Consider the following 12307-nt stretch of genomic DNA (forward strand, 5'->3'; position numbering starts at 1 on the left):
AACGGTAAGATTATGAAATGTTATTACAACTCTTTTCTGTTTTAATATTTTAATTCATAATATGCTGAATTGTGCTCAAGAAACATTTATTATTTGCATTGTTGAAAACAGTTTTGCCGCCTAATATTTGTATGAAAAACATGATACATTTTGTATGATTCTTTGAATTTATTAATTTATTTAAAAGAGAAATATTTTGTAACTTTGTAAAATGTAATCAGTATAAGGTATCCTTACTGAAGGATATTATTTAATTTTTTATTTTTTTTAAACACTTTTTGACTAAGTTGACTCCAGACTTTTGAACGGTAGTATAAAAATAATGTTGCTCCAAAATAAACAAAACATTTTCTCATTTACATAGCTAAATAAAAGGGGGTTTAACTAGATTTAGACATAAATCGACCAGTTCACATGTTTTAGTTCAAAGGGATGGTTCACCCAAAAATGTTCATTCTTCTGCAGAACATAGAAGATATTTTGATAAATATTGGTAATCAAACAGTTTTGATGAGCATTGACTTCCATTCTGTGGACAAAAAGCACAGGGACATTTCTCAAAATATCTTCTTTTAAGTTCCGCTAAAGAAAGTCATGCAGGTCTGGAACAACATGAGTAAGTGATGACAGAATTAAAATTTTTGGATGAACTATCCCTTTAAGTTATGATGCAGCCAGATGTTTTTCATTAAACTTGTCAGATTCACAGCTGCAGAAAAAAATTATGAATGCTCATCTTGGAACTGTTCCTTTCTATTTCAACGAAATCTTATAATTTTACCTAAAAGTTTTATATAACTTTTATCCTACGTATGGAGTTATGATTTATGGTTTAAAACACTCCCATTTCTTTAAGCCTGTCTTTTGAGCCTTATCATTGATAAAAGGCCTTTTCTCTTGATAAACCTCTCTTCAGTTTCTGTCAGGTTGGCATTGGTACATCTGTTGGCCAGAAAGAGACAAATGACAAAGCAAGTGGGCCGTCTTGAATAGAGGACACATCTCTCTCGCTATCTGCATCAATGCGCATGTCTCAGCAGCCGCGATGTGTGTGTGGTCCTCTTTCTCACTGTATATTATGCCCTACTGACAGCGGATAATTAGATATCATCCGTATTCACCCAGCCGCAACATGTTATGTGGAAATAAGCATTTAAAGATTTAATTTCTGCGCTTCTCCCCTGATTTATGGCCTGGGGTCAGAAATTCTGTTCTGTTCTGCTCAGCACAGAGCGTGCTAACACTAAACAAGGTCTTATTATAATGTTCAGCATGGTGCTGTTTTTCTAAACAAGGCAAAACAAGGCAAATCAAGTCAAACCGATTTCGCCATTCCCTTTAAATGGACTGTGTCGCTAAACCGGGCATTAGTGTAATTCAATCTGTTGTCTAATTCCCTACTTGCCATTCGTCGTGATGAAAGTTCATCGATTCATTATTTGTGCTTTGAGTCTTTGTCATTTTTATTGACCTGCTTTTTAAAGGCCATAATTGATAACCGCTTTTTCCTGTGCTAGATAACCATGAAATCAAAACAGACTGAGATGTATAAACCCAGACTAATGTACGACCTCTGTTCCCAGGAGGACTGTGACCCTCCCATCCACGAGAGTTTGAGCATTGAGAACACCCTGTGGGCCAGCACTGTGGTGGCATCTGGTAAGAAAAGTCTTTTCCAGCGTGAATTTTCTTTTATAGAAATTGAAGAAAAACACAAGCCTCAGAGGTCTGAAATATTCATCACAGGTCAAATATCTTTTGAGTTTATTGTGTTGTAGGAGAGTGTGCCGTTGATACTGAGGCAATCCGCTAGCATCACTCAAGACCCCCTTCGCTCTCCCGTTTGTTTGTCACTTGAGATCACCAGACTCATCTGCTACTATTCAAACAATCTCATGAGCAGAGAAATATGAGTAGCCGTTAATGGGAAGCCGAAGTGTCTGGCTTTTTGCAGTCCTATCCCTGCGGTGTCAATGAAACGTGTCCCCAAAGAACAGGTCCGAGATCGGTTTTTGCCGCTACGCTTTCTCCGACATCTCCTAGGGGTCTGTTGTTTAGAATCTGATCCCAGTTCAACAATAATAGCAGGGCTATTCCTTCAAGCGGCATGCGTTTGTGCCAGCGATCGGCCCTTCATTGATCTGTGGTTGCCCATGTCTTGGTTCTCCAGGGGTTTTTAGAGGTTCTTCATATTCCCCAGCATGGTGTGACCTTCAGCCGAAGAAAGTCCTTCCATATCTCCCCGCAAAACACAGTCTGGTGACGTCATCCCATCCAACCAAGCAGACCCAACACAAAACACCATGGGGCGAGAAACCGATATGCCCTGTAGTCCTAGCCCATTAAAGACCCCCTTGAGAGCAGCCTAGGTTTCGTTGCTTTCCAAACATGAAACGATATGTCGAGCTTAAAGAAAATGAGAAATATTTAAACTCTGTTGCAGCACGTTATATATTGTGTTACAGTGTTTAAACAAAAGTTGGACTTCGGCACTTCCTCGTTTAGTGGTAGGCTGCGTACTCCATCAGTAATTAGTTTACTTTAATGAATCAGTCCATTACCAAAGCAGCACCATTGATCTGACTATAATAGGCCTCATTGTAACGGTTTATTTCTGGGTGTCCCACATATTGAATCATTTGTCTGAGTCTCAGCTGCATCCGTTAACTGGAAACACACTTTTTTGAGCTAATTGTTCATTAGGCCGGCCATAGACACACGGCCTGTTTTATTTATTGTTGTCCATTTGCAATCAGTCATCCAATTTGTTTTTGTTTTTCCAGGTACTGTCATAGGTGTGGTCATATATACAGGGAAAGAGATGCGAAGTGTGCTGAACACGTCGCAGTCCAAAAACAAGGTGAGTTTGTTTGTTTGTTTGTTTGGTTATGAAAAGTGAAATAATTGGTTTCTTTAATTAGTTTTTCTCCCAAAGGCTGATTGTTTGAAAAAAATTATAATAATTCAATAACATAAGTATGAGTTGTGATATCTACAGTTGAATTGTCAATATTCACTAGACATTACCCAGGGATTGTTTTTCTTTTTCCTTTTAACCTTTCAATTTAAACCAAATAAAAATAGCGAACAGTTGAGGTGGTTTTCAACCCTGATCTTAGTGATGAATTTGGACCTGTCGATGTGAAAGGACAACCCCAGAGAGATTAATCTAGAGGGAAATTAACCAACCAAGGGCTTGCGTGACATTTGTGGCAGAGCCTTAATCCTGCAGAATTCCCCTTAATGATTAGATACAGTGCACGTCAATGCTGTAAAAGTAAACTTAAAAACGTCAAATCCCATTACACTCATTACCCCTCCCCTAACTGACCCCTGCTGTCTTTGGCCTTTTTTTCCTTTTTTAAACTTATCGACATAGTTCAGAGCTCTGGCATTGTTCTACTCATATGTACATGACTGGTCAAAAATGTAGGGGTTGGTACATTTTTTTTTATGTTTAAAAAAAAAAAAAAAGTCTTACACTCACCAAGTCTGCATTTATTTATTAAAAGATACAATAAAACCAATATTGTGAAATATTACTACAATTTAAAATAGCTTTTATCTGTAGGTATGGTAGGCAAATTTTTTTTATTTTATAAACACTTTTGTTATACTGGTTGAAACTTTCTTTATATCCTGAGAGCAATCAATAATAGAAGTGGTCAAAATATTAAAATGGCAACCCGTGACATTCTACCCGGAGCTTTATGCATTTCTATGTCAACACTATTAACGGCAAAAATAAATGCAGCAGTCAGGTGGTACAAGTAAGAGCTCTGTAAGTTGTTTACGTTCATTATTATTGTAATGTTATGTGCTGTGAGACATGAGTTTAACACCGTCTCTCATCTCGTGGCGCTTTGCAAACTCGGCTGTGTGCGTTCATGTGTTTTGGAGTAGGCTTTCTTTGGAGATGCTCTGAAGGGAGGGTGGGATCTCAAGCTTTCAAAGCTAGCTTGCTGTTGCTAGCCTCTCTTAAATTGCCTACCCTACCTTTAATATATATATATATGTCATTACAACTGTGATGCAAAGCTGAATTTTCAGCATCATTACTTCAGTATTCAGTGTCATATGAACTCATCAGAAATAATTCTATTCTGATTTGGTGCTCAAGAAACATTTCTTATTATCAGTATTGAAAACGGCTCAAACTGCTATTTTTGTGGAAACCACAGTATAAAATTTTCAGATTTTCTAAAATATTTTTTACAAAAAAAAACATTTATTTAAAAAAGAAAAGTTATAAATGTAACAAAAATATTGCTGACCCCAAACTTGTTAAAATTCGTCTACCCAACTCATAGCTTTTAATGACTTGATAGGTCTTAAAACAGCATGTCATGGTACTTTCTTAAATCTTACTTGCAAGGTGTGTGTTTTTAAGCCTTAAGGCCCCGATATACTCACAGCAAAGTTCTTTTTCATCCTTCGCTTAGGGGTAAAACAAAGTTTGAAATGCGTGACTAGGGATATACTGTTAGCGAACATCCTGACGCAGCCCACACTGATGAGAGCAGCATTAAGAATATGTAAATATGTGTCAAGTCAAGTCATCTTCATTATAGCGCTTTTAACAATGGAGATTATTTCAAAGCAGCTTTACAGAGATAAACGTATAATTTAAGGTAAGATTGTTTTGGCTTTATAGCGGTTCTTTAATAAAGCCATTTTCCAGCTAAAGTTGCAACGATCATTTGTTATTAAATTAGGGGCCGCTAAGACGACACCATTCTCTCTACACAAACTTTAAACGCGAACCTGTGAGAAACGCTGATGGCGTTCACATGCGCATTAAGAATTGGTTCTATAGTTATGTGCGTTTGAATATATGTGCGCAGGTTTGTAATTCCCTACAAACCAAGCCTAAACAAAGTACTGGTGTTTCCTTATAATTTTGATACAGAATTTTATTTTATTTGATCAATTCGGGGTAGATACGCGAATTGAGTTTTCCCGACGACGCTTTATCTATAGATTGGTAAAGGGATCCTCCATAGGGAGAGACAACGTCAGCACTGCGTTGTCATCGGGTCCAGGCGCAGGTCCTTCATCAGATCTGGATACGGCCTGGATCCGGCAGGCTGCGGGAAAACCTCGGGATAAACAAAGACACTAAAATTAGCGTAGATGCCATTCTTCTCATGATGTAACGAGTACATCAGGATTTATGGGAAGTGTTCCCGGTTCCAGCTGACCTAATCTATGCAGCCTAACACTGAATTATAGAAGTCTATAATGTATTATGTGAATGCTAGGTCAAAGAGATGTGTCTTTAATCTAGCTTTGAACTGACAGAGTGTGTCTGCTTCCCGGACATGTGCTGCGCATTAAACATTAAAATTGTGTCAGTGTGTCGTTTCATCAGTAGTACAACTTAATTTTCTACTATAAAGCAGCTCTCCAGTGTGTTCATGTTTTTACTCACAGACGTCTGACCTCGACGGACTGAACAGGAGAAATGAAGCGGAAAAGATTTCCACGTGAAAGAAGGCGGAGCCTCCGTGCACATCTACCTATTACGTAATCGCCACAGGTCAATGGTAGTACAAAGGTGTTTACCAGCCGTAGCGAACTTTTACGGAAAGTTGGCATTGGCAAGCTGTTTCGAACTCCCAAAACGAGCTCCAAACCAAGTTCGTTTTGGCATGATTTTGTTCGAAATGACATGAACATCAGTTCGTTCTTCAGTTCGTTCTTCGATTTATCGTTTAATATACAAAGTCAACTATAATCTAAACGTAGGTTGATTTCTCCAAAAAAAGTGTGAACACAGTAGGGCTGTCACAACATAAGATACGTGCATTATTAATCTTCCCAATTAGCCTTACATAGCAACATTTGCTTGACCAGTGGTATTAGTTTGGGTCTGTTTTTTGACAAATGGCAGACGAGAGGAGCGTTTGAGGAAACCTGTGTGACAACAATCATCAATTTTGCAATATTATTTGGTATATCATTTGTCAGTGCATAATGTGGATTTTCTATTTACAAATATTTTTTTGTAAATGTTGAACTTATGTATTTATTTAATCATTTAATTGAGTGCATTTATTTTCATAAAATTTGTAAACATTTTATTAGCCATTAGCTTGTGTGCTAGATATCATCGTCACAAAAACCATCCGAGAAACCCATATTGGTTAACCACTATTCTTCATGTCATGAAGTGTTTCAGACCCTGTCATGGATGCTGCAAGATGTGTGTGATAGCAGCAGCTCTAGCGGAGCTCATAGCTCTACCATGTTCTGTGTGCGAGAGTGGAATTCAATATCTCAAGGAGATGATGTCAGAGGTGCCAATACAGGGAACGAGACGGGGCGGGAAAGTCGATACGACTCGGCGAAAGTCACTGAGAACGTTTTCGCCTCTTATAATCTGTTGTGACATTCCTTGCACAAAGCTCTAAGCTCTCACTTGAAGCTGCTGACAGCACATAAGCTATCACTTTACACTGTGTGTGTGTCTGTCATTGTTGTAATATGGAGCAATATTCTCTTTGAGGATCGAAACCTTGGTGGTCTGAAGGATGTGACAAAGGGTCGGACAACCCTCTTCGCTGACCAGACATCTCACTACTTGAGGTGTTATATTCACTGGTATATTTAAGCAGTGTAGAAATGTATAAGCTCAGTTATTATTTTATTTTATTTTATTTTATTTATTTATTTAATTTTTTTGATCAATTTAATGCATCCTTGCTAAATCAGTATGAATTTCTTTTGAAAAAAAAAAAGAATGGTAGTGTATTAAGGTGACTAATCAATATTAATAGATCTATCAGTTTAATTTGTGAACATTAAATTATGATTTAATGTTTACCTAAGTAGTCCTATATAATTTGCTGAAAGGCGCCAAAAGGCTATTTTATTTTATTTTATTTTATTTTATTTTATTTTATTTTATTTTATTTTATTTTATTTTATTTTATTTTATTTTATTTTATTTTATTTTATTTTATTTTATTTTATTTTATTTTATTTTATTTTATTTTGCAGTGTAGATGCTCAGATAGGTTTTGATTTGATCTATTGTATTGAACGCAATGTAGAAGTTCAGTTGGATTTTATTTTAAGCACTGTACTGTAGATGCCCAGTTAGATTTTTATTTTTATTTTGACTTTTTGCAATGTTATTGGAAAGAGAGTGGCAAGAACACAGTAAAAGTATAGAGTGGGAGGCACCACGGCTTAATAACCAGCAGGTCACGGCTATGATGAAAAAAACACTTCCTACCAAATGAATCAATAAATGAACGCCAAATATTGATTTGAGTTATTTTATAATGTGAGAGGAGATTGGTTGCCAGGGACAACAGCCAATTATGCAATTCGGCGGTCGTTATACAAAATAATTTGACCACATAATGCAGTGATTGACTAATCAGAATCAAATATTCGAGGCAAGTTGTGAATATACGTTTTTGAATGTGAAAAAATTCAGTAATTTTGATTATTTTAGTTGATATATTCGTTTCGTAAAGTGAATAAACTTCTTCTAGGCCTCGTCTGCGGCCCTACACCGTGAATGGCATGTTACATTTAGCTGTATTGCATATCCAGTTTCTGGAGCACTAGCATAATGCCATATTGTTGTAACAGCCTCCGTATACTTGATGGATTTCAACCAATGAATATTCATTATGCAGGCACAAAGTCGTCATCAAATTTCACACACAAAACATACAGGCAGCGAGGGCAGGTTGAATCATTCCTTTCACTTTAAACGAGGCCCGGTTGAATAGAGTAAAATATGCACTCTCGATTCATTGATAGCATCTTCAGCTTGAGGTAATTGAGTCGCTTTTTCCTCTCGGGCTGAATGAATAACGGCTTCACCCGATCCCCGGCCAGCTTTGCAAAATTCAGCCTCTGCATTGTTTTGCCCCCATAAAGGGGGATTCCTCCCTTTCAGCTGGGGAACTATGTCCTCTGTCTTAATTTTTCTTCATTTTAATCCTTCCATTCCCCCCTTTTTCCTCACTAGCTGAAGCATGAAGCTCGGAGTGGGGTGGCAGGCCATCGGAGGGGTTTTAAACTACAGCTGATAAATCAGACAGCAGCTCTTCTCTCCCAGTGTCTCCCAGTTTACGCAGTTCTCCAGGGACTGGGGGGCCATAGCCAGTTTGGGGGATTAATTTTGCTTGCATTTTTTGTCTTTTCTGTTCAATTTGTCCATCCCCTCTCCCCCCTCCCCCCGTCCCTTTCACGCAGATTCCTTTTCTCAGGGGACGGTGTTATGTGTTGCTGTTTTTATTAGCGCGCTGCCGAGATGAAAGACCTCAGTGTTTTCGCGCAGGCCGCGCTGTCGGCCCTCGCCAGAGGGAAACAAGAAAAACTTCTTTTTTGACATCATTTTCCCACATATTCCATTGGCTGAGGGGACATACTTGAGAGAAAAAGGGGAAAACTCCAGCTCTTTTGTCAGGGGGCCGTTTCTATGAAGAGGCGTTCTGCTTTTATTTTTCCGGTTTTGCCTCCTGTGCTTTTCACAGAGAGACGACAACAGCAGTGGGCTTCTTGGTTAAATGCCTCTCATCTCTTCTCTCCTCCACATACACTATTAGCATGAGAAAGGTCTGCGGTCTGGAACGGGCCTGGGGGGCATTGATCAGTGCTGGCTTATGGGCAGGTTGTTTTATTTTTCATAAGAGTAACATTTCAGATCACTCCAGATGAGAGGAACACTTAAGGTTCTTGTTCTCAGAGGGGATATCACATGCTTTGGCTAAGAGTGCTTTAACCACGAACTCATTCATTTTGTGAAATTTCTTTTCAAATTTTTTTTATTAATGCATCCTAAACAAACTGTAAAAATATCAAATATAATCGCTATAATTATCACTCTTTCCATCAAGTTTCCCTGGAAATATTCATTACTAAATATTCTTAAATATAGCAATATGTGTTATGCATAGATCATATAAACATAGATGCCTCATTAGCGGCCGTTTCAATGGGCCGCTATACATAAGCTGTCCGCCATATTGGACCGGTCTGTGAACATTCAAAAGCAGGTTGACTGAGCGTCTGCAAACTTAGTTACGCATGTATGAATATCTATATATGAAATAGACTTCAGCAGATGATTTTGCTAAATGAACACAATACAACAAGACGAAGGCGTCAGCTGACACGACATTAAAAAGTTACCTTTGTAAAAGTATAAACATTACCAAAGTACCATAGTAAAAACGTTAATACATATAAAAACACAAACCAACACATTCTCACCTGTGAAAGGTTATCCCATTTCTTCGGGAATTAAAATCTGCTTTCACAACCAGAAGCTGCGTAATGTTGTGGCATCATTGATTCTTAGTGTGGGTGATGCCACACTGACCCTTACAAGATATCAGTCACGCCAATGTGTCTGGAGCGGTCAAATGTGGCACCTACGTATACATATCTATGGAAGCCCCTCCTTCCGAAAATTGCTCTGATTGAAGTGCTCACCACAATGTGCTCTGATTGGTCGACTGGACCAGTGTGTCGTGATTGTTCAACCGCTTCGAGCGTGTTACAGAAATGTCACACCCCTTACTATAACCGCAAGTTTTAACACATTACTAACGCAACTAAACCAGGCCTCGCTCCTTTTTCTTTTGCACATGCCTTGGACAGTAATTATTAAAACAAGTAATATTGTGATGTGCTCTTTCCCGGGAGAAAACTTAAGACTACAATTGAGGAATTTCTGGGAGTTCAGAAATGTTGCTTACTGATTTAGAGAATATCTCCCTTTGGAGTTGACTTTGTGCTTTTTAATTTTGCAGACATTTTTCATGCTCAGACAGTAACATTACACAGTAAAGAAAGTTAAGTAATCAAGTAATAGGACAAAGGACAAGCAAATGATTTGCATATGAGGTCAAGAATTTGATCTCAGACTCTCTATCTTTCACTCTTCCTCTGCAGGTGGGACTGTTGGACCTGGAGTTAAACCGCCTAACAAAAGCTCTGTTCCTGGCTCAGGTGGTTCTCTCAGTTGTTATGGTCGCTTTGCAGGGATTTCTTGGGCCCTGGTTCCGAAACCTGTTCCGTTTTGTTGTTCTGTTTTCATACATCATCCCTATCAGGTACAGTTATAATAATATCACCCAGATTATATTAATGTGACATATTACAGCCAAATCATCAAAGCTTCAGCTGTGTGAAATGAGAAGAACAAACTTATTTTAGTAAGTCATTTATATGTGTGCGTAGTCTAAGAGTAAACCTGGACATGGGGAAGTCCGCATACGGCTGGATGATTATGAAGGATGAGAATATTCCAGGTACTGTGGTTCGGACAAGCACCATCCCAGAAGAGCTGGGCCGTCTGGTCTACCTGCTAACAGACAAAACGGGTACTTTAAGATGCCTTTTTTCCAATTATAATGGCACACATCTAACTTTTAAGAAAGATAGTTTGTGATTGTCTACTCATGAATCACCTTAATGTACCAGAAATATTTCCAGAAGTCTAAAATAAAGCACCCTCATTAATTTCATTTTATTTTGTTTTTTATTTTGAATTATTTATTTTATCTTCTTCTTCTTCTTTCTCTCTGTTGCTCGTTTTATTTCCTTTAGTTGGAACTGCTCTGCCCATCCAAAAGCTTTATAATAACTATTGATTTCTTTCCTGATCTTAATCTTTGTGTGCTGTTTTTCCAGGCACTCTGACCCAGAACGAGATGGTCTTCAAACGCCTCCATCTCGGAACCGTGTCATACGGAACGGACACCATGGATGAGATCCAGAGTCACATCATCCAGTCCTACGCTCAGGTGTGATTGACATCTGTCACCTTATACATCACTGTTAAGACATTCTCTGTCATTATAGTGAAAACTGAAAAGTTTCACATCCTTCACAAACTGCTGTCGTCTTTGTGTGTGTGCTTATATTTTGTGCCAACAGCTGGGTGACACAATGTTAAACCCACAGTAGCAATTGATTTTCATGCTTCACGGTCCTTCATTACTGTGATGATGGAGTGGCAGGCAGGTTTGAAATGTACCCATGATATGAGCGATCATAGCCTTATTATATCCCCCCTCAGGACATGTCAGAGTCCGTGTCCAACAACTTGTGTGAAATTGAGTTTGACAGGAATCAATAAACATAATGTAATTTACTGCTTAACATGCTTTGGTGTGCGCAAGGCAGTTATAGCTCCGATTCTCTCTGGAGTGTTATGAGTATAAAGAAATTACTATTAAAAACAGCTGCTGCTTTGTAAAGGGCAAACCCCATTGTTTTATGTGAGATCTAGTCTATCCTACTGGGATTTTGAACTCGAATTGTGTTTTGAAATGGAAAAAATCTGATATTCCTCTATGTAAAAGACATGGTTCAGTTTAGAACCTTCAGTTCACAAGCTTTTTTTAATAGCATTGTCACTTACAATCTTAGCTTTCTTATAAAATCGGACTTTAAAGATGTTGTATGTAATTTTTTTTTACTGTTCTAAAGCAGAAAAAAACAATAATGTTTGCGGAGTTTTAGGAAACATGCCAAGTTCAAATACTTGTTTCCCCGAAAAACAATGTTACAGCCAGTTATTCTACTTTGATTTGTGCGTTCCAGATCGGAATTTTTGTTTTTGGTATGTTACGTGTGATCTCTCCAATATTTAGAATTTCGTATGCGGTACCCATTTCAGCCGCTAGTTGTCAATAAGTTGGTAATTTTTGTGGCACTAAATAGAAATTTAGTTAAAGGGACTATGTGTAGAATTCAGAAACCCTTGTTTTTAGCGACATCGGTGGCCGTTATGTGAACGGCAGCCAGCAACTTACTGCTCGTGCTCACACTGGTTCACACGTAACGTACAAGAGACTGAACATGATTCAATTCCCCGATATATTCACGGCAAAGTTCTTTTTCATGCTTCGCTTAGGGGTAAAAAGAAGTTGGAAATACCTTTGCAGCGTTATACTGTTAACGAACATCTAGATGAATATGTAAATATGTGCTGCACACTTTCCTCTCAATAACAAAATAACAAAACAAACATGCCAGCGGTGAGAAAACAGCAGTTAAGAAAGTATCTGATTATAGAAATGTGGATATATTTGCACTAGCTCTGCAATTCACCGGTATCATATCGAGATGAGTTAATTAAAATCACACTGTTATGATAGTTTGATTATAAAGTATCAAACTTTTCTTTGCATGCCACATTGACATTACAGTAGATAATAGCTATTTCGGCATAATCCTGTAATCCAGCATAAAACAGATGTACAGTGCTATGCATAAGTTTAGACACCCATACTAAAGTTGACTAAAAAGAGGAATAAAAAATCATCTTTTG

At 38.0% G+C, this 12307-nt stretch overlaps 2 protein-coding genes across 3 annotated transcripts in view; one reads left to right on the top strand and one right to left on the bottom strand.

Moving 5' to 3' along the window:
• Positions 1-12307, bottom strand: part of LOC307162827 (riboflavin transporter 2-like) — a 285939-nt gene that overhangs the window by 163878 nt on the left and 109754 nt on the right. The window lies entirely within an intron of this gene.
• Positions 1-12307, top strand: part of atp9b (ATPase phospholipid transporting 9B) — a 57240-nt gene that overhangs the window by 16084 nt on the left and 28849 nt on the right. For both annotated transcript variants that reach the window (XM_079877864.1, XM_079877865.1), the window contains exons 10-14: positions 1584-1659; positions 2784-2860; positions 9922-10082; positions 10210-10352; positions 10663-10775. In XM_079877864.1, coding sequence (XP_079733990.1) covers positions 1584-1659; positions 2784-2860; positions 9922-10082; positions 10210-10352; positions 10663-10775 — 570 coding nt within the window. The remainder of the gene's footprint in view (positions 1-1583; positions 1660-2783; positions 2861-9921; positions 10083-10209; positions 10353-10662; positions 10776-12307) is intronic.

The sequence above is a fragment of the Squalius cephalus genome, assembly GCF_949319135.1.
Source record: "Squalius cephalus genome assembly, chromosome: 8".
Lineage (NCBI taxonomy): Eukaryota > Metazoa > Chordata > Actinopteri > Cypriniformes > Leuciscidae > Squalius > Squalius cephalus.